We start from the raw sequence: 27,535 nt of genomic DNA, 5'->3' as shown, positions 1-27,535 counted from the left end.
GAGGGAGACTGAAAAAAAAAAGACCTCAAAAATCAGCTGGCGATGCTAAATGAAGACGTAAAGAATTGCAAGGATGAATCCCAAGAAGCATCAAGAAAATCAGAAAATGATGTGAAAAGGGAGTTTGACAGAGGGATGGAAATTATACATAGAAAAGTAGTAGAAAATGCATACCTAATTGAATAATCCCAAAACACTCCAGAAGCTCTCAAGGATAGAGCCAGCCATGTGGAGGATAGAAACTCTCATTTGGAAGACAACATGGAAGAAACAGTTGAGAGTTCAAAAATTTTAGTAAGTTCAATAGTTTCTGTGAACAGAACATGAGAGAAGTATGGGATACCCTTAAATGTCCTAATATCAGGATCATTGGAATACCAGAAAGAGAAGAAATTCAGACCAAAGGCATAGAGAACATATTTAACAAAATAATTGAACAAAACTTCCCCAGTCTCTAAAAGAAAGGCTCATCAAGATACAACAAGCCAACAGAACTCCAAACTGACTGGACCAAATGAGAAATTCTCCAAGACATATTGTCATTAAGACTCTAAACATTAACACCAAACAGAAAATCCTAAAAGCAGCTAGGGAAAAACAGCACACAACTTTTAATGGTAACCCCATCAGAATTACTTCAGACTTCTCAATAGAATCCCTGAAAGCTAGAAGGGCCTGGAATGAAACACTGCAAAGTCTAAGAACCTATGGCTTCCAACCAAAATTATACTACCCAGCAAAAGTATCCCTTATAATAGATGGTGAAAGAAAAACGTTCCATGACAAAACTTAGCTTTACAATTATATGAATACAAAACCAAACCTACAAAGTATTTCAGGAAATCCTCAACAGAGGAGAAACAAATAATCAAACTCAAATGCAAGAAGAAGATCACAATAGCCAAACTAGAGTTGGCACAAAAACTTCAAAGTCCATGAAAACAACAACCCACATACATGATCACAATATGGCAGGGATCAAATCATATCTCACATTCATTATGCTAAATATTAATGGCCTTAATTCACCTGTCAAGAGACACAAGCTAACAGGATGGATCAAAAAACTAGATCCCTCAATCTGTTGTCTTCAAGGAACTGCCTCACCACTAAAGACAGACACCTCCTCAGGGTGAAAGGGTGGAAAACAATATTCCAAGCAAACTGGAATAAGAAACAAGCAGGCATACAGAGGGATGGAAATTATACATAGAAAAGTAGTAGTATTGGATAAAATAAACTTCAAACCAAAAATAATCAAAAAAGACAAAGAAGGCCCCTTCCTACTTATCAAGGGAACCATCCATCAAGAGGATATTACAATCATAAATCTGTATGCAGCAAACACAAGGGCACCACAGTTCATAAAACAAAACCTTGACAATAAAACAGAAATAACCACCAACACCATCATAGTTGGGGACTTCAGTACACCATTATCAGTAATAGGCAAATCATCCAAACAGAAACTCAATTGGGAAGTAAAAGAATTCAACAAACCTATAGATCACTAAGACCTAACAGACATCTACAGAACACTCCATCCCAGATCCACAGACTGCACAGTATTCTCAGCAGCCCATGGAACATTCTTTAAAATACACCATATACTGGGTCACAAAGCCTGCCTCCACATATTTAGGAAGATTGACATAATTCCCTGCATGATATCAGATCACAATGCTATATTGCTAGAAATTAACAACAAAAGACACACCAAGAATCCCAATGGCACCTGGAAAATGAACAGCACACTATTAAACAATAAATGGATTGTGGATGAAATAAAAAAAGGAAATTGCAAAATTTCTAGAATTGAATGAAAATGAGAACACATCATACCAAAACCTATGGGGCACAATGAAGGCAGTCCTCAGGGAAAACTTCATAGCACTCAATGCCTTCATGAAAAAGAAAGAGAAATCCTAAAACAAACCCTAACAATCCACCTAAAGGCACCAGAAAAGCAAGAAAAATCCAACCCAAAGAGTTCCAGAAGGAAAGAAACAATTAAAATCAGAGCAGAAATTAATGAATTGGAAACCAAGAAAACAATTAAGAAAACTGACAAAACAAAGAGCTGGTTCTTTGAAAAAATAAACAAGATTGACAAACACCTGGCCAATTTGATCAAGCAAAAAACAAAAAAAAAAAAAACAAAAAAAAAAGAAAGAAAGAAAGAAAGAAAGAAAGAAAGAAATGCTTCAAATTAACAAACTTCAAAGTGAAAAAAGAGAGATCCCAACAGACATAAGTGAAATTGGGAGAATCATCAGACTTATTTGAAAAACCTCTACTCCACAAAACTGGATAATGTGGAGGAGATGGATAAATTCCTGGACGCATACCATCTATCAAAGCTAAATTCAGAGCAGATTAATCACCTCAATGAACCCATCACACTCTTGAAGATTTAAAAAGTAATAAATATCCTCCCCAAAAAGAAGAGTCCAGGACCAGATGGCTTCTCAGCTGAATTCTATCAAACCTTCATGGAAAAACTCAAACCTATCTCCCTAAAACTGTGCCACACAATTGAAGAACAGGGAAAGCTACCCAACTCCTTTTATGAAACCAATTCCAAAACCTAATTCCAAAACCAGGCAGAGATGCCACAAGAAAAGAAAAACCCGGCCTATTTCCCTAACGAACTTAGATACAAAGATCCTGAACAAAACCCTCGAATCCAACAACACATCAAAAGCATCATCCACGTGGACCAAGTGGGATTCATCCCAGGAACACAAGGGTGGTTCAACATATGGAAATCTGTCAATGTAATACACCACATAAACAAGGTTAAACATAAAAACCACATGATCATTTCAATAGATGCAGAAAAGGCCTTTGACAAGATACAACATCACTTCATGATCAAAACATTGGCAAGAACTGGCATAGTTGGTACATATCTTAACCTAATGAAGGCAATATACGAAGCTCCGAAGGCCCAAATAATACGTAATGGAGAGAGACTGGAGGAATTCCCATTAAGATCAGGAACAAGATAAGGTTGTCCTCTCTCACCTGTGTTTTTCAAAATAGTACTTGAAGTCTTAGCTCAAGCAATAAGACAGGAGAAGGAAATAAAAGGGATACGATTTGGAAAGGAAGACATTAAGTTAGCTCTATTTGCTGATGACATGATTGTATATGTAAGAGATTCAAGAGACTCCACATCCCAAAACTCCTGAAGCTGATTAACTCCTATAGCAGGGTAGCAGGATACAAAATTAATGCACCAAAATCAGTAGCATTTTTATATGCAAATAACAAAGATACAGAGAAAGAAATAAGGGACATAGTCTGATTTTCAATAGCAACAACAACAAAAAAAAATACCTTGGAATAACGTTAACCAAGGAAGTGAGATATATATACAACGAAAACATAAAAACACTCAAAAAAGAATTTGAGGCGGACTTGAGAAAATGGAAAGACCTCCCATGTTCCTGGATAGGTAGAATTAACATTGTGCAGATGACAATCCTACCAAAGGCAATATATAGATTTAACGCAACTCCACTTAAAATCCCTACAGTTGGGCTTCTGCGTGAGAATGAAAATACTTAATAGCAGAGGCCAGTAAGTTAAAAAGGACACATAAAAGGAAGAGAAAGGAAGGGAGGAGGGTAATTAATAGGTTGATATTGTATATATGTAAGTACAATGATTGTGATGGGGAGGTAATATGATGGAGAATGGAATTTCAAAGCGGAAAGCTTGGGGGGCGGGGAGGGAGGGAATTACCATGGGATTTTTTTATAATCATGGAAGATGCTAATAAAAACATTTAAAAAAAAATCCCTACAGTGTTCTTCACAGACATAGAAAAAATGATCCCAAATTTCATATGGAAAGGCAGATGGCCTCACATATCCAAACATATCCTCAGCAAAAGAAATACCACTGGAGGCATCACCATACCTGATCTAAAGCTATATGACAAAGCCACAGTAATAAAAACAGGATAGTACTGGCATAAAAACAGGAGTATAGACCAATAGAATATACTTGAGGACCTGGACTTTGTGTCAAGCAACTATAAATACTTGATATTTTACAATGGCCCTAACAATATAGGCTGGAAAAAAGCTAGCATCTTCAACAAATGATGCTCTACTAACTGGGTAATCTTATGCAGGAAATTGAAACTTGAAACACACATTTTGCTATGCACTACACTCAAGTCCAAATGGATCAAAGACCTCAATATAAGACCAAAAACTCGACTACTACTGGAAGAAAATATAGGAAGTACTTTCCATGATATAGGAATGTAAAAAGACTTCCTGGACAAAAAACCCATAGGTCAAGATCTTAAACAGTCACTCAACCAATTGGATTACATGAAGCTGAAGAGTTTCTTTACAGACAAGCATACCAAAAGCAAAGCCCATAGATTACCCACAGAATGGGAAAAATATCTGTGGGTTACCCAACTGACGGATACCTAATCTCTAGAATCTACAAAGAACTCAAAAATCTAAACAGTAAGAGGTCAAACATCCCACTCACAAAATGGGGCAAAGAGCTAAACAGGCAGTTCCCAAGGAAGAAATACAAATGGCATAAAACACTTAATAAAATGTTCATTATCCCTAATCATCAGGGAAATGCAAATTAAAACAACTATGAGATACCACCTTACCCCAATAAGGATAGCAAACATCAAAAATCAAATAAAAACAAATGCTGGCAAGAATGTGGAGAAGTAGGAACACTCATCCACTGTCTGTGGGAATGTAAGATGGTATAACCACTATGGAAAGCAATATGGAGACTCCTGAAAAAGATGACTGTAGAGATACTAGCAGACCCAGTTATTCCCTTATTGGGCATCTACCCTAAAACCTTCAAACCACAGACCAGAGAGATTTGCTCAACCATGTTTGTAGCAGCTCTATTCATAATAGCTAAGATCTGGAATCAACCCAGATGTCCATCACTAGAAGAATGGATAACTTAGATATGGTATTATATACACAATGGAATTCTATACAGCAGTAAGAAAAAATGACACAAAGAAATTTGAGGAAAAATGGTTGAACCTGGAACAGATTATTATCAGTGAACTTACCCAATCACAGAGGAAAAAAAAAAAAATCACCACATAGTCTCACTCATCTACAGCACCTAACCTGAACCTACCCAACATTCCTTACATACCCAGCAAGCATCTTGTGGACTAATCAATAGGGTGCATGAGGAAGGAGGGGAGAGCAACGGAGGGGGTGGGAACCACATATCTAGACCCAAGCAATGGTACCATAAAATTCTACATCCTAAGTGGCAGACCAAATGGCTGAACCTTCACAGGTCCTTAGAGGCCACAAGACACTGGAGAGTGTATAATGAAGACTGACCTTAGTCTTCTACAGCCTCTCTCTCTCTCTCTCTCTCTCTCTCTCTTTCTCTCTTTCTCTCTCTCTTCTCTCTAACTCTTTTATATTAGTTATCTTTTTCTTCCTTTCAATAGTGGGCACTGACCTGTAACTCCCAGTACCAGCATGTGGCTATCATCTACAAGGAGTTTTTGATCATTCCAATAACTGTGGGCTAACTCCACAATGCACGACCCATATACCTCAACAAGGAGGGGTGAATTGAGAGGGGGTAGGTCACCGATGAACCTAATAATGGTACCAAACTGCCTGTACTTGAAGAATAGAAAATTAATTAAAAGAGAGAGAGAGAGAGAGAGACCTACAAGGTTTCCGAAAAGAATGACAGATTTCTGTCCCAGTACTTGATGACCCACCAAAGGTTAGTGGTAAGACCCTACTGCTGAAGACACCTCATGTGGTTGACACGTAAAATGGAATGGCATGGCTGGAAGCTAGAAGAGAGTCAGTCCCCACACAGTCAGCACGCCTAGTGCCAGAAAGTGCTACATTTGCGACTGGGGGAAAATGACCAATATCTGTCCAAGCAACTCATCATCTAACCTACTTAGCAGCAAATAACCTGTCGTGATGCCCACCCGAGTGCAATAGTGGCACACAGCCATGGTGGGGAACCAACTGCTCTTGATTTGGCTAAATGATCCCCTCAGTGGTACAGGACCCATAGCTGGAGCTGAGAAATAAGTCAGAACCATATCCAAACATAAGCCGCCTCTCCACTATCAAACTATCAACAATCATGGGCTACATGTGGGCCTACACATACTAAATTCTCTATTAAAAAAAAAAAGTAAGGGTTATCTCCTTTGTCTGGTGCTAACTTACTCTCAGTTGGAGAATCTGCTTTTCTTTTTCAGATAGATATAGATCCTAAGGAGTGAGCCACCCCATCATACTTCAAAAGGTCCCCGGCTGAAACTAAGAATAATTGGTGAAACAAGCAAGGGTGGTGTTTTCTTGGTGAACCAGGTACCAGCACAAGGGTGAAGGAGATCAACACAGAGAAAAATTAACTTCTACCAAATCAGAGATCCAGAGACCCACAGGCCCCCCCAACACCTCATCACTGAAGCAGACCAAAAATGAACCCAACATGGCTCAGGGAAATTTTGCAGAACAGTGGGTGGAAAGAATTTCAGAGCCACATGTTGGGTCATAATATTCAGAGACATCTATCCTACCCATAACTGTGGGCTAACTCCAGAATACATGACCCATATACCTCAACAAGGAGGGGCAAAGGTGAGGGGGTAAGTCACGGATGAGCCTAATAATGGTACCAAACTGACTGTATTCCCTGAGTACAAACCTAATTAATAAAAAAATATAAAAAAATTTTTAAAAGACCCTGGACTGTGGGGATATATGAACAGTATTGAGATTGATAATATTTATGGAAATTTTTGAAGTTGCACTATATGCATTGCATGTTACATCATGTATGGCTGTTAGTTTATGGGGGTCAAGGGCAGAATGTACTGGTTTGATTTAGGTGTCTCCACAAATTTGTGTGTTCTAAGTGCTAGGTCCCCAGATAGTGGTAATTTGGGAATTGGAGAGAAGATGTATTGTTGAGGGTGGCTTATGGGTATTATAGCCAGCTTTCCTTTGCTAGTGTTTGGCACACTCTTCTGGTGCTATTGGCCACCTGATGTTAGCCAGGAGGTGATGTCCATACTCTACGCATGCCATTGTTTCCCCCTGATATCCTGTAGCTTCCCTTCAAGTCGATAAGCCAAAATAAGCCCTTTACTTGCACATGCTGCTGTTGGTTACATGTTTTCTGCCAGCAACATGAAGCTGACTGCACTAATTTCCAAGACTATTTTTAGGGTATTTATAGTGAGGTTTTGAGACAAGAGATATGCATAACTAATCAGTCTGGGCCAAATAGTGGTTCTCCTCATCATTGTGCTATTATTGCCTCCACTCCTGGCTGTCCTGCAAGGTGGTCTGGCAAGTTGTCAGAACGATGTGCTATCTCTTTCCATTTTTAGGAGGGCTTTTGTCCAGAATAAGATTACTGTTGCAATTCCAATTCCTGAGGACCATCTGATCACCAAAAGAAAGGCACAAGTGTGTCTCTCTTTGGAAAATGTTTCTGACTCTGTAGAGCAACACCTGGTACTACATTTTCTGTTAGGGTTTTCCAGAGGAACAAAACTTATGGGATGCATATATATTACAAAGGGATTTATTATATCGACCTACATGATGTAATATGGGTAATCCAACAGTGGATGTCTGCAGGCTGGAGAGTCTGACAATAAAGTAGCTGCTATGATAGAAAGGCTGGAGGCCTCAGAAGTCCAGATTGTGCTGAAGTCCCACAGGATTCTGGGAGAGGCCCTGGTCTTCAGTCCATGCTGGAAGACTGAAGACGCATGGTTCAGGTGCCAGCAAAGGATCGATGCATAGGTTATGTGCACTCACTAGTAAGCACCAGGCAAAAACCCTGCTCTTTCCTCAGTCATCTTGATTCCTGGGCTGCATCTTGAAGGGCTTCCCACTCTGAGGAAGATCTTCCCTCTGCAGATTTTTCCTTGAAATTTCCTCACAGACTACCCAAGAGACATGTCTCTTACTTGATTCTTAATCTAATCAAGTTGACAGCAGAGACTAAGCATCATGCTATGTAACACTGACATTTGTGCAATAAAGAAGTGTTAAACAGAGAATCTTTTTAGACATTATTGACATTTTCAACAAATAACTCAAAAAACTCTGCTTGATTTATTTGGAATTACTTTGGGGTTGGGGAGATTGCTCAGTGGTTAAGGCACTTATTTCTTAAATTACTTTCCTATTGTATTGCTTTATAAAATTTTCAGAATATCTTTTCACTTAGAAAAGAACAAAACAGCCCTGGAGAGATTGCTTAGTGGTTAAAGCAGTTGCCTGCAAAACCAAAAGACCCAGGATTGACTCCCCAGGACCCATGTAAGCCAAATGCACAAAGGGACACACACACCTGGAGTTCATTTACAGTGGCTGGAGGCCCTGGCATAACCAATCTCTCTCTCTCTACCTGCCTATTTCTGTATCTCTCTCAAATAAATACATAAAAATAAAATATTTGAAAAGTTTAGTAAAAAAGGAACAAAACCTAAAACATCCATTTGAATTGTAAATAACTATATTTTTTTCTGCCATTTAAAAATGTACTTACTCTACCCAATTGAGTAATGTCTAACTTGCTTGAATTGATGGATATTTACATGTATAACTTGATAATGGTGATTGATGTCTCAGAACAATGTACATATATGCAGTTATACTTGGAAGTGAAACATTATTTTTACTGAATGACAGTATTATTTTTAAGTGGAATTTTTCAGACAATGTGCTGTAGCTTATAAGAAAAGGAAAACTTCCCTAACTAGATTATAATATAGGCTTACTAAGTATTTCCAGTGTAATGGATGCTTATTGAATTTATCCTAAGTAGATGGGAATTTTAAAAACACATATGTGCTTGAATAAATAAAAATATAACAGAAAATACTGTATTATAGAATTTCAAGACCTCAAGTTACCTAGCTTCATGCCACTTTGTGGAGTAGGTAGCTATTAAAAGTTTTTGCAAAGTGGCTGAATAAAAGTTTTCAGGGGGCTGGAGAGATGGCTTAGCGGTTAAGCGCTTGCCTGTGAAACCTAAGGACCCCGGTTCGAGGCTCGATTCCTCAGGACCCATGTTAGCCAGATGCACAAGGGGGTGCACGCATCTGGAGTTCGTTTGCAGTGGCTGGAAGCCCTGGCGCGCCCATTCTCTCTATCCGTCTCTCTCTCTCTCTCTGTCACTCACAAATAAATAAATAAAAATGAACAAAAGATATTAAAAAAATAAAATAAAATAAAATCTTAAATCTCTCAGTCCAATATCTTAAAAAAAAAAGTTTTCAGGGAAATTTGGTGCTGCACAGTCCTTTTAAAAGAAATTTTATGTTGACTTTACATCTTTCTATACTTGGCCATCTGAATCAACATGACAGATTTGCTTGTCAAATCATTTTTTAAATATGTACTTTCTAGTTATTTGAATCCATCTTTTGTTGAGATGTTTTATTAATTTTGTTTTCAGGATGCTGTTTTGATGCAATTTTGTGCAAACAAGTTGGACAAGAAGGATTTCTTTGGAAAATCAGATCCTTTTCTTGTATTTTATCGAAGTAATGAAGATGGCAGGTAGGTAATTTTGATGATGTTTGAATTATTATTTGTCAGAGAAGGTCACTAAATTGATAAATGGAATGAAAATACTCGATGTTTTTAAATGATTGTGATTAATAAATATTTTATAATAATTTTACATTGTTTTTATATAAAATAATTCTCTGCTTCATATCAAACACTTCTTCCTTTTACAAAATTGTGACAATCCTTTAATAATATATTTTATAGACTCCTGAAATAATGAATATATTTTGTTATAGAATTGAATTGAAAGCATTTTTTTTGAGAATGATATGGGTTGTATATGTATTTATTCTATTTTTGGTTATTTTTTTTATTCTAAATTTTTTATAATAGTTGCTGAATCTAAAGTTAAATAAAATTTTTCATTTTATTCTAGGAAATTTTCTAATCATGGCTACATTGGTTTCATGTACCTTTAATACATATAATATTTGAATTTGGAGTGCTTTGACAGTGTCGGAGCCTTTCTCAGCTTTTGGTTGGTTCTTGGCTCTTTGGCTTTAAGCTCAGAAGTTAAGGTGCCTGACACTTATGATTACAAAAACTTCCACTGAGTCAGTAGATTCCACTTTCTGGCCTTGTATATTTATGAATGTAATACAAAGACCACAGAGGGTAAGGTTTGGAAAGGTTTCTGTTATAGAGCTTAAGAGAAGAAAAGAAGCTGGAATTCCTGTATATCAGGAGAAATCCCTAGAATGTGATAGAGCTAAGCAAGGTTTAAGAAAGTAAAACAAAATGCTCCAGACTTTGGAGGGTACTAAACTGGTAGTCTATGCAGTGGCTCAGATCAGTCTTTCTTATCAGAAAAAGGCTTTACTGGATAAGGGGATGATCTCCCCAATTAGGTTCCCCTGCCAGATGTTTTGGGGTCTTAGTCACATCCTTAACTCTTGTATCTAGGAAAGGGAACTCCTTTAAGGAAAATGATAAGAGGAATCCAGAATCCCTTTCAGGCTCAAGGACATTTCCCACTCAGCCAAAAGGGGGGGGGGGGAACCTTCAGGGTCCTGTTATCCTAAGCTGCCCTGCCATTCTCTATCTCCTGTTCTTCACAATACATAGATGATTGATAAATAGATAGACAGACAGATAGATATGGATATATGTATGAGTTGTAGTACAATTCAATGTATGTGACTACCTTTTGACTATTTTTTTCATGTAGTTCATTCTGTACTATCAGCATTTATGAAAAAGTTTAGTGGTTAAAATATGGCTAAGCTTCTGTTGCTAAGAATTGAATTTTGTCTGTGACACTAACTAGTCGTGGGACCATATGCAAATATGGTAATGCATATTGAGGTACAGTTTCCTCATCTATAAATGTGGTAATAATCTTATCTACTTCACAGAGATCAGAGAATTGAATATATTACTACAAAGTCATTTAGAAGTTTCTTGACACATAAAAAGATTATTTATAGTTATTTGCCTTGTATGTTTTCTTTTTTCTTTGCTTTAACAATGCATAAGATATTAGTTAAAGAAAAAATGTTGGGAGAAAATAAGAGGAGAGTGGAAAAAAATCTGTCAGCATTGCTATACTTATAAATGAAATTACTTAAAATGTTAATATTCTGAACTTTTTATTTGAATATTAATTTTATCCATATAAAAATGTTGAGGTGAGTAATCATATTTACTATTTATTTCCAAGGTAGAGAGGAACTAAGAATGAGTAATTATATTTACTATTAATTTCCAAAGTAGAGAGAAGCTACAGAATCAATAAACATATTTACTATTCATTTATCCAAGGTAGAGTAAAACTACAGAATGAATGAACATATTTACTATTCATTTCCAAGCTAGAAAGAAATTACAGAATGGTCAAGAATTTTTTGAGTCCCAATATTCTTATATTCTGTTCTGAACTTATTTTCTGAATTCTTTATTGGTTATACTTGATTTTTCTTATTTTTAATGATTAATTAATTGGATAGTCTTAGGATTTCAGTTACTTACCTAATGATGCTTTTGTTATAAAAAATTATTTTGCTTGTAAAAATGATACATACTGTCAGGTGTGGTGGCACATGCCTTTAATCCCAGCACTCGGGAGACAAAGATAGGATGATCATTGTGAGTTCAAGGCCACTCTGAGACTACATAGTGAATTCCAGAGCAGCCTGGGCTAGAGCAAAACCCTACCTTGAAAAACAAACAAACAAAAAATTACATATTAATTAAATGAAACCCATTTTAATTGTCATTAATGCAGAATACCAAATCATTTAAAATTATTATAATTTGAAAATTCTCACTTTAGAAATACTTCCATATGCTGGGCATGGTGGTGCACACCTTTAATCTCAGCACTCGGGAGGCAGAGGTAGGAGGATTGCTGTGAGTTTGAGGCCACCCTGAGACTATATAGCGAATTCCAAGTCAATCTGGACTACAGTGAAACCCTACATTGAAAAACCAAAAAAAAAAAAAAAAAAAGGAAAAAGGAAAGAAAAAAAGAAATACTTCCATATACTATACTCATAGAAAACTAGTTTACCATCTAGGTCCAGATATGTATTAATGAGTATGTGTTAAAGCCTTTATACATATAGTTTCATTTTATCAAGATTTGAGTGAGGAAAACGCTTTGACATACTGCTCACTTTTTACATGCAAGTACTTTTTTTAAACTTATTTATTTATTTATTCATTTTTTAAATTTAATTTATTAGTTTTCTTTTCAGCAAATACAGGCAGTTTGCTACCATTGTTTATGCTCATCCATGATCTACCCCCTCCCAATGGACCTTCCTTGTTGATATAAATGGGTCGTGCATTGTGGAGTTAGCCCACAGTTATTGGTATGATAAATGTCTCTGCATATCATGACCCAACATGTGACTCTGACATTCTTTCCACCCCCTCTTCCACAAAATTTCCCTGAGCCATGTTGGGTTCGTGTTTGGTCTGCTTCAGTGCTGAGGTGTTGGGGGCCTCTGAGGCTCTGGCACTCTGATTTGGTAGGAGTTGATTTTTCTCTGTGTTGATCTCCTTCCCTTTTTTGCTGGTATCTGGTTCATCAAGAAAACAGCACCCTTGTTTGTTTTGCCAATTTTCCTTAGTTTCAGTTGGGTCCCTTTTGAGGTATGTTGGGGCAGCTTTCTCCTTAGGATCTGCATCTATCTGAGAAAAAGAAGCGAATCTCCAATGGAGAGTGAGTTAGCACCAGGACAAATGAAATAACCCTTACTTTTTTAATAGAGAGTTTAATAGGTGTAGGCCCTCTTGTAGCCCATGATTGATGGTAGCTTGATATTGGAGAGTGGGCTTATGTTTGGATATGGTTCTGACTTGTTTCCCAGCTCCAGCTATGGGTCTCGTACCACTGAGGGGATCAGTTAGCCAAATCAAGAGCAGTTGGCTCCCCACCATGGCTGTATGCCACTATTGCACTTGTGTGGGCATCACATCAGGTTATTTGTTGCTAATTAGGTTAGACCATGAGTTGCTTGGACAGATGTTGGTCATTTCCCCCAGTTGCCCATGTAGCACCTTCTGGCACTAGACACGCTGACTGTCTGGGGACTGACTCTCTCCTGGCTTCCAGCCATGCCATTCCATTTTACGTGTCAGCTGCATATGGAGTCTTCAGCAATAGGGTCTTGCCACTGACCTTTGGTGGGTCATCAAGTACTCTGACAGAAGTCTGTCATTGTTTTGGGAAACCATGTAGGTTTCTGTGATCAAAAGCTGGTAGTAGGGGTTACAGGTCAGTGCCCACTAAGAAAATGAGGAAAAACATAACTAATATACAAGTGTTAGAGAGGAGAGAGAGAGAGGGAGAGGGGGAGAGGGAAGGAGGGAAGATGTAGAAGATTTAGGTTAGTCTTGATCCTACCCTCTCCAGTGTCTTTTGTTTCAGGTGTTTCCTGTAAGGGTCTAGTGAAGGTTCAGCCATTTGGTCTGCCATTTAGGAAGTAGAATTTTATGGTACCATTGCCATTTGGGTCCAGATTAGTGTTTCCCACCCCTTCGATACACTCCCCTCCCTCCCCATCCATCCTAGTGTCTAGTCCATGAGGTGCTTGCTGGCTATGTAAGGTATCTTGGGTAGATTCACGTTAGGTGCTGTAGATGAGTGAGACTGTGTCGATTTTTTTTTTTTCTGTGATTGGGTAAATTCACTGAGAATGATCTGTTCCAGGTTCAACCATTTTTCCTCAAATTTCTTTGTGTCATTTTTTTCTTACTGCTGTATAGAATTCCATTGTGTAGATATACCACATCTTAGTTATCCATTCTTCTAATAATGGATATCTGGGTTGATTCTAGCTTTTAGCTATTACAAATTGAGCCGCTACAAACATGGTTGAGCAAATCTCTGTGACCTGTATTTTGAAGGTTTTAGGGTAGATGCCCAGTAAAGGTATAACTGGGTCTGTTGGTATCTCTATAGTCAGCTTTTCAGGAGTCTCCATATTGCTTTCCAAAGTAGTTGTACCATCCTACATTCCCACCAACAGTGATCCCGTGCCGGCAGTAGCTGCACTACAATTGCATGTGCAGCGGGCCCAGTCCCACAGCAAGGGCCACACAAGCCCACACTGAGTCACTAGCACCAGCTCAGGTGCCATCCCCTACCTGTCTGTTGCCGCCCATCTCCCACCCCCCTGTGGTGGGAGAGCACAGACTGTTTGCAGGTCCCAGTGTTCCCAGCCAGAGTTTGGGCAGCTTCAGGGCTTGCTATTTCAGTCCCCTTCCAAGCTCGAAGGCAGGCAGTTTTGGTGCATTACTAGGTGAGAATTCAGGCAACTTGCCGCCCCTGTCAGGCAGTAGATAGGCGGCTTTGGCAAGAGAGAGCAAAATCCCAGGCTGCTTGCAACTGCCCCAGGCTTCCCTGGATTCTCATTGAGCTAGAGCCCACGCTGGTCCACCCACCTACCCGCCCATACACTGACATGGCAAAAGAAATAACATGAAAAGTAAAATGCAAGAAAATCCAGATAGATTACCCAGTCCAACAAGGATTACATCTAACCAAAACATAGAAGAGTGTTTAGGATCAAAACATCAAGTGGAAGCTGTGAGCCATGCAACCCTGACCAACCTACTGCTAGAACTTTCAGGAAAGCAACAAAGGACCGATAATCATGTGGATGCTACCATCACTAAGCTAGAGCAATATGATAAGACACTGGAAGAAATTCAAAGAGAGCTAAGAGAGTTGAGGGACAGTGAAAAAATAGAGGACCTTAAAAATTAGCTGGCCACACTAAATGAAAACATAAAGAAATGCAAGGATGATTTCCAAGAATCATCAAGAAAATCAGAAAATCAAGTGAAAAGGGAGCTGGACAGAGTGATGGAAGTGATACATAGGAAAGTAGTAGAAAATGCAAACTTAATTGAACAAGTCCAAAACTCTCTAGAGGCTCTGAAGAATAGAGTCAGCGAAGTGGAGGATAGAAACTCTGATCTGGAAGACAGGATGGAAGAAACAGTTCGAGAGATAAAAAATTTCAGTAAGTTCAAAAGTTCCTGTGAACAGAACATGAGGGAATTGTGGGAAACACTTAAACATCCTAATATCAGAATCATTGGAATACCAGAAGGAGAAGAATTTCAGACAAAAGGTATGGAGAACTTATTTAACAAAATAATTGAAGAAAACTTCCCTAGTCTCTTAAAAGAAAGGCCCATCAAGATGCAAGAAGCGAACAGAACATGCAAGTACTTTTAAAGGCAAAAACTGTTACTGCATTTAAAAAAATATTTTTTTTTGGTGGGGGGGTTTCAAGGTCGGGTCTCACTCTAGCCCAGGCTGACCTGGAATTCACTAGGTAATCTCAGGGTGGCCTTTAACTCATGGTGATCCTCCTACCTTTGCCTCCTGGCATGCTCTACCACGCCCAGTTTTGTAAATGTATTTTTTTGTTGTTGTTTTTTGGTTTTTGGTTTTTGTTGTTGTTGTTTTTTGAGGTAGGGTCTCACTCTGGCCCAGTCTGACCTGGAATTCACTATGTAGTCTCAGGGTGGCCTCGAACTCACAATGATCCTCCTACCTCTGCCTCCCAAGTGCTGGGATTAAAGGCATGCACCACATGCCCAGTTCATAACTGTATTTTTTAACATTTATTTTAATATGAAGTTATTTCAAAACTTAATTTTCACCTAATGTATTTGAAGCTTACTATATTTTAATGACACCATTATTCATAACTAGATGTTTTCCTTTAGAAGTAACTTTGATTCAAAATACCTTCACTGGTTATTTACTAAGCATATTTTTCTTTCTATAATATGTATAATTTTCATATGTGTGTGTGTGTGTATGTGTATGTGTGTGTGTATGTGTATGTATGTATGTATGTATGTATATATATATATATATATATATATATATATATATATCTTAAATATTAAGAAACTCTACATCAGACCCAGTCAGAATTTTCGCTAATTACACTAGCATGGAATTTTCATTAGTGATATGTTTTTGTCTATAATTTCATGAAAATAATTAACTAAAGAAAGATGACTGCTGTCTCATGACTATCTCACTAAAAAAATCAGTCATTCTCTTATGAGGAGAAATTTAAAGTGTGAATTTCATTTCTGTAGCTGGTGACTCTAGAATTGTAATAGAATATGTTACCTTAAGCAAAATGTCCCAAGTTTTTATAGCATAATTTATAAAATGTTGTTATTAGGATTTTTGAATTTGCAGAAATTTGATTTTGTTGCAAACATTGTAGATACTCAATTTTTATATTATAAAGAGCTAATCTTACAAGTTTTAAAATCTATGTCTCTGTATTGAGTGAGATAGCAACAGTTAAGAGCTTGTTATTCTTAACAAAGAAAGAAATTAAAGTAACTGAATATTTTTTCTTAACAGTTTTACAATTTGTCATAAAACAGAAGTTGTCAAAAACACTCTAAATCCAGTTTGGCAAGCATTCAAGATTTCAGTCAGAGCATTATGTAATGGAGATCATGACAGGTAAAATAAATGCTAACTTTTCTGAGGATTTTCACAGTAGTTATTATTCTACTAGGCGTGATGGTTTTTTAAATAAAGGTGTCTTCACCAATATAATAGATGTGTGTTGTACAAAAGAGTTGTGTGAGTTGTTGCAAAAAATTTCAAACAGCTTGTTTTTAATTCACTATAATGTGAGGAATAGAGATGATTTTGGCTAAAACTAACAAAATTTGGTTTTATTTTTCAAGAACAAATATTGGCAAAGTGCTAAAAACTTACTAAATGTCAGTTTAAGACCTCCCTGGATGCTCATCGCCTCAAGGCTTTCCCATGGTCCATCCTGCCTGAGGGGAGTAAGTAGATTTGTAACAGAAACAGGATAATGGCTGGATTTCTGTCACCCTTTCCATGCCCTTGAAGCAGTTACATGCTATTGCACCTGTTGGTTCCTGGCTCATAACAGCTGTGTAGATGCAGGTTGTCTGAGTTCAAGAGACTGTCTTCTCCTCCTTTCCTCTCCTCTCCCATCACCCACCAGCCAGGCTCAGACAAGGTCTGGGATTTTAAGATTACCATCTGCTGTGGTAATGAGTACTTCAGGGCTGAGAAGGAGGGGGGATACCCCCTCCCTCGGCCCCCACCTTAGTGAGTGACATCATGAAAAGCCTCTTCCTGGAGTAGTTTCTCTCCTGTCTCCAGTAACTCAGTACACTCTCTCTCTCCTTTATGTAGCAGTTCCAAAGCCTTTGTCTTTTTTCTTAGGATTCTGGTATTTTATCTTAACAGTAAACAAGTCTTGAGTCAAGAAACAGTTTGCCTTCAGTAGCTCTGTCTCAAACTCCAAATCTAACACAGTAGGTGATTTACTAATTTCTGACTTTGGTCAACCTGAAGATCTTCCCATCATAACTGAAGATTTCTTAATTTTGAACCTTTTTCTTTCTTTTTCTTATGGGAGTTTATTATAGTTTATAATATAAAAATCTCTACGTACTCAAAACAAAAATGAATAAATAAAAAGTAAAAACTCAATCTGTTATTTCACTTGTAACTTGTATATTAACAAAAAAAGTTTTTATTCTCCTTGGGTTTCACTGTGTAGCATAGGCTGTTGTTGAACTGGTGACCCCTTTGCCTCAGATCCTCAATTTTGGAATGACAGATGTGTATCAGCACACCTTGCCAAAGGGAAGTTCATTTTGTTAACCAGTATCAAACTAGTAACTATCAATTAACAATATGTCATTATTTTTACTTGACACATACTTGTCATTTGACTTATTTTATCCATTCAGTAAGTGTAACACTATTTAGTTGAATGTTCCTTTCCTAAGGGAGGAGATGAAGAGAATAATGTCATTTGACTGAGTGATCCTTTCCTAAGGAAGTTCTCATACAATTCTTAGTAGCAGCAGCAGAGCCAGTCACCTTGCTAGTAACTCATATTTTGATAAGCCCTGCAGGGCTGGGGATATGGCTCCATTTTTACAGAAGCTTACTTGCTTGACAAGACCTATGTGAGAATAATCCATTGAGTTTGAGAATTGGACTATAAGGCAATAGTCACTTGTGCTGAAGAGTGAGCCTCTATTGAGGGTCTTTGTTGCTACACATTTTGAAGAATTTATATAAATTTTAGAAATTGAATTTAAGATGTAAATTGAATTATCATAATAAAACAAGCTCAATTAGGTTCACATTATTTTGTGAAACCTACAAGCATAAGCTAGGAAAATTTGATTTAATTTTATTGTTTTATAATTCTTTTTTTTTTTAATTTTTATTTATTTATTTATTTTTTTATTAACATTTTCCATGATTATAAAATATATCCCATGGTAATTCCCTCCCTCCCCACCCCCACACTTCCCCTTTGAAATTCCATTCTCGATCATATTACCTCCCCATTACAATCATTGTAATTACATATATACAATATCAACCTATTAAGTATCCTCCTCCCTTCCTTTCTCCACCCTTTATGTCTCCTTTTCAACTTACTGGCCTCTGCTACTAAGTATTTTCATTCTCACGCAAAAGCCCAGTCATCTGTAGCTAGGATCCACATATAAGAGAGAACATGTGGCGCTTGGCTTTCTGGGCCTGGGTTACCTGACTTAGTATAATACTTTCCAGGTCCGTCCATTTTTCTGCAAATTTCATAACTTCATTTTTCTTTACCGCTGAGTAGAACTCCATTGTATAAATGTACCACATCTTCATTATCCACTCATCTGTTGAGGGACATCTAGGCTGGTTCCATTTCCCAGCTATTATAAATTGAGCAGCAATAAACATGGTTGACCATGTACTTCTAAGGAAATGAGATGAGTCCTTTGGATATATGCCTAGGAGCGCTATAGCTGGGTCATATGGTAGGTCAATCTCTAGCTGCTTTAGGAACCTCCACACTGTTTTCCACAATGGCTGGACCAGATTGCATTCCCACCAGCAGTGCAGAAGGGTTCCTTTTTTTCCACATCCCCGCCAACATTTATAATCATTTGTTTTCATGATGGTTGTTTTATAATTCTTATCATGTTATTCAGACCTCACAAAGTCACTTTAATGTGTGTGTTTTTCTCATGGACAGAACAATCAAAGTAGAGGTATATGACTGGGATCGAGATGGGAGGTAAGGCATTTTCTTTATCTTTATTCTGACTCTTAGAACTTACTGTAATTTAAGAAGCAACTACACAGAAGGGGTCACAATTTTTTTTTATTTCAGTTGTCAGATTTCATATTCCTTGCCTTTTCAATGGTTGCTGAGGGACTTACATAGGAATAAAAGGGTAGGGCTGGAGAGATTGCTTAGTGGTTAAGGCACATGCCTGTGAAGCCAAAGGATCCAGGTTTAATCCCCATGTAAGCCAGACACATGCATCTGGAGTTCATTTGCAGTGGCTAGAGGCCCTGGTGTGCCCATTCTCTCTCTGTCTGTCTTTTTTCTCTCTATCTTCCTCTGCTTGTAAATAAATAACTTTTAAAAAAGGAATTTAAGAGTAATATATTTTCCTTAGCTTGGAGATTATTTTCATTTACAATATTTTAGTAAACATTTTCAACTTGGACCCTATGCTTTAGAGGGAGTCAGGTAGCCCTTGTAGGCAGTTAGGGTGACCCCTGAAAGTAAAAGGGCAGAACAGTCTGCACTTGCTAGAAACCAAAGGATAATATTACTTCTTATCTCTTGCCTGGTTCCCTAGACCTATTTTTCCACAAACAACCTGGTCCCCTCCTTGGGATGAAGATCTTTCCTAGGATTTAAACATTGTGGTTGATAAGGTTCAGCCCCTGGAACTTGGGGTCAGGGCTAACCTAATCCTGAGACATAATCCTAACCAACCAGCTAACAGAAGGTAAGGCCCACCACTATAAAGTTACAAATATATTTGTGAGGGGAGGACACACTCTGTGCTGCCTAACCTCTCCTGAACTTCCAGCCGCTGTTGAATTCCCCCTCATCCATTTGGGCCAAGCCAAGGGGAGAGCCCCCACTAGCCTTTGCTCTCCACATGGGCTCTTTATCCCTTTTGGTTCCCCACATGGCAGGAGCTCTTTGAAGTTTCTTTGCACTCCATGGTGTTCCCAGGCCCTCCAAGAGGCATCTCTAGGCACATGAGTGCCTTTCCTTGGCTGTGTACATCCATAAGTAAATATCATAATTTAATAATTATATTTCTCAGTCTTTTTTTATTCAATTCTTTCATTAAAAGTAGACATGGACCTAGAATTTAGGGTTCCAAGACTTTCTTGAACCCCTAACACCATGTCACATGCTTTCTCATTGTATTCAATTTACAAGTGTCTCCCTTGTAGCTGTAAAGTAGTGATTCTCAGATTTATCTCAGAAGCTGTGTGAAGAGTCCTATACTTTAGCCCATAAAATTCAAGGGAATGCACCTGAGCATCACACCCTCATCTACTCTCTCTCTCTCTCTCTTTCTCCCTGATACATGCATACATATACATGTGCATGTGCACACATACACAAAACCTGGAAACACACCTCACAAATGAACAGGCAAAACTGTAGAATGCACAAATGGTAAATGCTAAACCAACAAGCTCTGCAATTGTGACCTCTTTCTGCACATCATAGCAGAATTACCGTCTAAATAAAAGAGAACATACTGCTTCTTTCCTTGCTTTAAGCATTTTCCTAGTGTTTCTACTCTTTTAAGTGGGATGGATACTGAGCTGTCTTAAAATTATTTAAAATTTTGATTTATTTATTTGAGAAAGACTGAGAGAGAGAATGGGCATACTAGGGCCTTCAGCTGCTGCAAATGAACTCCAGACATATATGCCTCCTTGTGCACATGTGCAACATTGCACGTTTGCATCACAGTGCATCTGGCTTATGTGGGACCTGGAAATTTGTTCTTAGGTTTCACAGGCATGTGCCTTAACTGCTAAGCCATCTCTCCAGCCCTTAAAATTATTTTAAACCAAAGGTTTCTGAAATGCCTTCATCCTACTTTGCCCTAGACAAATGCCTTTATAGGTGGATCCTGAGGGATTCAGTCTATAAATGTCAAAAGATGATTACAAGTCGGACATCAAAGGAGACTTTAATTTTTTCTCGTGGCTAATGTTCTGAGCCCCAACCCATAGGTTACTGATAAATGGAGCTAAAAGATAAAAGATCAAGTACACTAGGCCTTTCCTTCTGTATTATATACACCCAGCAAACAAGTCCAGAGAGATGAAAAGGCCTGGATAACTGTGCATTCCTGTGGAGGCAAAAATAAGTTCAAAGAACCTGACATGCTGTTTATGGTATTAGGAAAAGCCTCGTGCAGTTAATTACACAGCATTGGCCCTGTGCTCATTCATTCATGGTCTGGGAAGAGTACTAAAATGGTGATGCAGTTAATATTTTTCCTTTTTATATGACAAGGGAAGATGGAAAGAGTAGTAGAAATAGTGACCCATACTTTAGCTGCCAACAAATAGCTAAGTAAGACTCAAGGGTTTCAGCCCAGCTGTATCTGAAATATGATTGTGTGGAGGTATCACCATCAGCCCAAAATCTATTCTGAGAGACAGATAACTCACGCTGTTCCACTGAACTGTACATTTTCTCTAAGCATGCGTTAACTATTTAGACTCTGTTTACAAAAAATTTTACATATCCTTTGGGGAATCTTCATCAAAAAAACTTTTGTTTTACTGTAGGGAGTTTGTTTTTCATTGCTTCATTAACTGCATTCCCTGAGAAAATTTATTTTGTTGCTTAGAATAAGTCAAAAAGAAATAATGCCAGTCAGGACAGGGAAGACTTTGTGTCCTATAAGCAATTTTAAATTTAATTGAGAATATATACAAATGGTCTTTCTATAATAATGGCTTTAATTTGACCAATTAGCGATGAGGTATATAAATTAAGATTTCATTATTATTCATGAATATTAAATTATATTTGCAGAAATTGTAGATATTACAGTCATATCTTCCTTTTAATGGTGTTTCTATGATTCTCACTGTACTTCAGAGCTATAAGAATTTTAAATAGCTTTAAATATCACAATTAACTTGGAATGTACTTTTTTATGATTTTAGAATTTTGAGCATTCATTCCTACCTAAAATGTTATTTATTTATGAACACCAAATACATTTTAGTATTATTCATAATTGGCATTGAACTTGGGCCATGTATATAACAAACACTCCACCACAGGCCTACATTCTCAACAACTTAGTTTACTTTGTAGAGATAAGATTGAGAAGCAAAGAAAGTATTTTGATCCTAAAACACACTAGGAAAAAAATTTTTTTTTTAAATTTTTATTTATTTATTTGAGAGCGACAGACACAGAGAGAAGGACAGAGAGAGGGAGAGAGAGAGAATGGGCGCGCCAGGGCTTCCAGCCTCTGCAAACGAACTCCAGACGCGTGCGCCCCCTTGTGCATCTGGCTAACGTGGGACCTGGGGAACCGAGCCTCGAACCGGGGTCCTTAGGCTTCACAGGCAAGCGCTTAACCGCTAAGCCATCTCTCCAGCCCGGAAAAAAAATTTTTTAAAGCTAGAAGTAAAAAAGATGGTTAAATATTCCTTGGAAATGAATGATACTAGTAGAATTATTAGGAAGATGAATTATAATTTTATAATCTTATACTTTTTAGTATTAATGTGTTTTCCTTAATCCAAAATATAGATAAGTATTTTAATCTAAGAAGTGTTAGTGTATAACTGTATTTAATCCATGTGCCTCAAAGTAGCCTTTTACCTCTGTTAGCAAAATAAACCGTTTATTAATAAGCTATAAATATTAAATTAAAAAAACAATTGAGCCAGGCATGGTGGCACATGCCTTTAATCCCAGCACTCAGGAGGCAGAGGTAGGAGGATTGCCTTGAGTTCGAGGCCACCCTGAGACTCCATAGTGAATTCCAGGTCAGCTTGGGCTAGAGTGGGACCCTACCTTGAAAAACAAAAAAAAATAATAATAATAATAACAATAATAACAATAATAATTGAAAATTTCTTGAAAACCCCTAGAAATTAAATAATTCATGAAATGTGAAAGCTTATGTTTTCGATAGAAAATAATAGATGGTAAAGTTATTTTCTTAATGATAAAAGTTAATAGTAATAACCAATAAATATGCCAACTGCTACATCCACCTTACATGATGTGAAGCAAAACAACACACTTATTTTAGTTTTCACATATATTTTTTTAAACTATTTATTTATTTATTTGAGAGCGACAGACACAGAGAGAAAGACAGATAGAGGGAGAGAGAGAGAATGGGCGCGCCAGGGCTTCCAGCCTCTGCAAACGAACTCCAGACGCGTGCGCCCCCTTGTGCATCTGGCTAACGTGGGACCTGGGGAACCAAGCCTCAAACCGGGGTCCTTAGGCTTCACAGGCAAGCGCTTAACTGCTAAGCCATCTCTCCAGCCCTTCACATATATTTTTTACTGGCATAATTTTACAATATAAATAATTTTTTTCTTAAGTCAGACTGAGTATATAATATTTAGTATATTTCATGACCATAAGACTATTTCCTATTCATTACATATGTCTTTCTGCCATCTTTAATATTGGCCTGAAATTCTGTACACCTATCATTTTATGCTCCATAAGTACATACAGAACTTTCTTTCTTTTCAAAAATGTTTTATTGGGCTGGAGAGATGGTTTAGCAAGTTAAGGCACTTGCTGACAAAGCTGAAGGACCCAGGTTCCATGTCCCAGTACATATGTAAAGCCAGATGCACAAGGTGGCTCATGTGTCTGGAGTTTCTTTGCTATGGTTAGAGGCCCTGGTGTTCCCATTCACTCTCCCTCACTTACTCTCCCCACCACCTCTTTCTCAAATAAATAAGGAAATAAAATACTAAAAACATGTATTGATAATTTTTATACATATATATATAATGTATTTCAATGACCAGAAGTTTCGATGCTTATTTTAAAAGCTTATTTACTTACTTCCAAATGAAGTCAATAATAAGATCATAATTCCTCCTGACATGATCTTATTATCCCACATACAGCTGGAAATACACTATCTCTTCTCCCAAGTACATGGAAAAATAAAACCTCTTGAGGAATTCTTAGTCTGTAATCCCATAATTTAAGTATGACAATATAAGTTTAACAAAGCTTCATGATATTATCTTAATCCATGTTATATTACATAGTAAAGAAATGCAGAAAAGAAAAACACATGTATCTTCTTTCCTCAGGTATGTGTATGTATGTGGTAAATGTGTACATGCATGTTCATACTGTAAGCACACATGTGTGTAGCTGTGCATACTTGTATGAGCACAGAGACCATAAGTCTATGTCAGATGTTTTCCTCAATCACTTTCTACCTTACTTTTTTTGAGACAAATTCTCATATTTAAGCTAGATCTCAAGGATTCAGCTATACTAGCCCCATAATGAGCCCTTAGGTATATTCCCTCCCATCATTATTGTTATAGGCATGTGCCACCACACTAACAATTTATGTGGGTGCTGGAGATCTTAACTCGGGTCCTTATGCTTATGTGTCAAGCGCTTTTCTGCCAGTTTAGTATCTTCTTAATATATGAATACATTTGTACAAATACTCTTTAACAATATAGGACAGAAACATTCATTGCATTACAATCCTCATTTCTGTAGTTGGTCACATGGCCAAAGCTGGTATTTGTAACTACCTTCTACTACCCATTCTGTATTTCCTCCCTCCCTAGCAAGCACCTCCATGGGTCTTGGTTCTTTACCGAGAGGGTTAACCCCCACCTTCATTTCTGAAGGGTCTGGGCTATTTATTACCCTGCCTTTATTGGGTCATTACAGTTTCCCACTGACCTTGATTAGAGGGCATGGTTTACACCAAGAGGCATCCTAAAGCATCTTCTGTGTTCCAGACATACTGATCCTTTATCTGGAAAAGCAGTCTGTTTTTTCCTTGGTAGTCTGGATCTGCTAACTCTGTATCTCCTTTTACAGCCTGTTTACTCAAGGGCATCAGGAGCCCAAAGGGGCCAGAGAAAGTCTTAGCTTCCAGGTCAATAGAATGTTGTGTATGTGTGTGTGTGTGTGTGTGTGTGTGTGTGTGTGTGTGTGTGTGTACGTATGCGCACCTCCCAAAGTGGCCAGAGAAAGTCTTAGCTTCCAGGTCAATAGGATGTGGTGTGTGTGCATGTGTGTGTGTGTATGTGTGTACATATGCGCACCTCCTGGCAGAAGCACTTTCTCGCTGGAACCAAGACCTCGTGGCCATAACAGGATGTGGAAATATGAAGCAAAACTTTGGCTGTGGATTACGTGGGTTGATAGTGAATGATACCATTCCCATTTACACCCAGTATGTCCTGGACCCATAAATCCTGGATATAGGATAAACAGTACTATATATTGAATGCTGATTCAGAGGATACACAGCCTTCTGGACAACTCTGACCTGGCCCTCTAAGCTATTGCCACCTAGGTGACTATTGCTAACTATGTCTTTAAAGGGGCATTCTAACTGCTCTACCAAACCAGCTACTTGGTGTCAATTGATAACATGGTAAAGCTAGCAAATTCCATGAGCATGAGCCCACTGCCTCAATTCTTTGGCTGTGAAGTGAGTACATTAGTGCAAAACAGTGCTGTGCAAAATATCATGCTGTGTGTATACATGAGATACAAGTCTCTTTACTTCATTTGCACATTTGTAGACATCTGCCCACATACTCCTTTCCAAATCTCTTTCTCACCAATTTTCCAAATGTGCTCATTCCAAATCATTTACCATCCAGTCAAATCATTGCCTACAGCAGATGCATCCATGTATAGCATCACATCTGGCCACTTTTCCTTCTAAGCACAGTGAACAATCATTTGAACTGCCCAAATTTCTGCCCATCATGATTTCCTATCTGGGTGGTAGAAAAGCCCATGTGCAACAACTTATATTTCATTTCTGCATGCACCACACCAATGGATTCCTAGAAATATTACTGAGGTAGAAGGCCCTTACACTATAGTTGGTAAGAGGCCAGGCTTCTTTCTTGATATGATATAAAATAACCTTTTTGTTGATTCGCTCTGAATCATCTTTATTGATACAGGGCAAGCAAAAACATAGTAGGTGCCTATATAGTTCACTTCTTGGAATGCCTTGATTAATCAGCTTGTAAAAAAGAAGCAGAAGCAGCGATAAACAAATCAGACCATTGTAGACTATTCTTTGTCTATTTTATCCATTACAGTAAATATTTTCATGTTTCTTCTGGATATTCAGTGCTTCCACTTTGTCCTTGTTACTCTAGGATCCAATTAAATCAATCCCATATGTATCATCTAATTCAGCAACTATGGTTCCCACTGTGAGGTATGCATTATGGAGAAGAGTGGTGACAGTTCTTCCGGTATTCTGGCCCTCCTCTCACAAGTTTCTTTCTTATGGTTTTACTGACTGACGCATGAGACTTCTAGACCCTCCCATTGTGGGGGATGCAGCTTTACATGGCAGATCCATCCCAGCATCCCAATTTCCTGGGATTTAAAATTCTTTCATCAACACTGAGCCACGGAATATCAGCTCATTCGTTGTAGGTCAGCTTTTGGCCATACTTCAGCCGACCAATCAAATAAGCTCTTGGCACCTTATGTACCTCAGCAAGCTGCATTATTAAACCAATAGGTCCCTAATGATAATCTCATCCTGATCTAGGTTTATTTCCCTTCCCATGCCTTTAAAATTCGTCCTTAAACATATTCCCCAGGCTTCTCCTTGAATGAGTTAGAAAACACATGAGGTATTTAGGGGCACAGCACATCTCCTCATGGGTCACACTTTCTTACCTCACTCCTAGGGACCTGCTTAGCCTTAAATCTGGTTTTTGGCCTAGAGGTATAGATGGGTGGATTCTGAACATTGTCATGATTGGCATCTTCCGGTAATTGCCCATTGCTAGTTCCATAGACAATTCTGGACTAATTCTCCAGGCAAGCATGAGGACAGCACTGAAGCAGGGGGGGTGGGGATAGATCTGCTACTAAGGATGGGGAGTTTACTTCCTCAGACAAAATAATCCATTAGAATCTGAAGCCTCAGTGCCCTCAGTTTCATCAGTCTTTCCCCACATCTTTATCCCAAGTTACAGGATCCCACTGTTTTCAAATCAGTGCCTTCACCTTAACTGCCAGCACCCTGTGAGGCTGGGACTTGAACTCTCATTGCAAATCAGCCAACTATGTGGTGGGGGCTTGGGATTGGTTTTCTGTAACTTGAGCCCTATGGCTGCTGGAGAGTCTCTTCCAGGTCATACCTAAAAAACATGTGATTCTTTATGTGCATCTTGACCTGAGAAGCCTCATCTCTTGAGTTTTTCCCTTGATTCTTTAATCCAGAGACACAAGAAGCAACTAGGCTGCCTCAGTATAATTCTCACTTTTCCACAAACACTCCAAGTTTTTTATGTGCAGTAAATTCTCATAAGAGGCATACCAGGATCATTAAATGCATGTATCACATAAATTGAGAGCTCC

General features: G+C 38.1%; 1 protein-coding gene across 1 annotated transcript in view; it reads left to right on the top strand.

The window, feature by feature from the left end:
- Cpne8 (copine 8) overlaps positions 1 to 27,535 on the top strand; it is a 280,561-nt gene that overhangs the window by 162,826 nt on the left and 90,200 nt on the right. Inside the window, exons 8-10 of the mRNA XM_004662179.2 lie at positions 9,487 to 9,590; positions 16,453 to 16,557; positions 19,133 to 19,174. Of these exons, the coding sequence (XP_004662236.1) occupies positions 9,487 to 9,590; positions 16,453 to 16,557; positions 19,133 to 19,174 (251 nt within the window). The remainder of the gene's footprint in view (positions 1 to 9,486; positions 9,591 to 16,452; positions 16,558 to 19,132; positions 19,175 to 27,535) is intronic.

Source organism: Jaculus jaculus, chromosome 6 (genome assembly GCF_020740685.1).
Source record: "Jaculus jaculus isolate mJacJac1 chromosome 6, mJacJac1.mat.Y.cur, whole genome shotgun sequence".
Lineage (NCBI taxonomy): Eukaryota > Metazoa > Chordata > Mammalia > Rodentia > Dipodidae > Jaculus > Jaculus jaculus.
The sequence above is the reverse complement of the archived record's forward strand: the minus strand, read 5'-3'. Positions and strand labels throughout refer to the sequence as shown.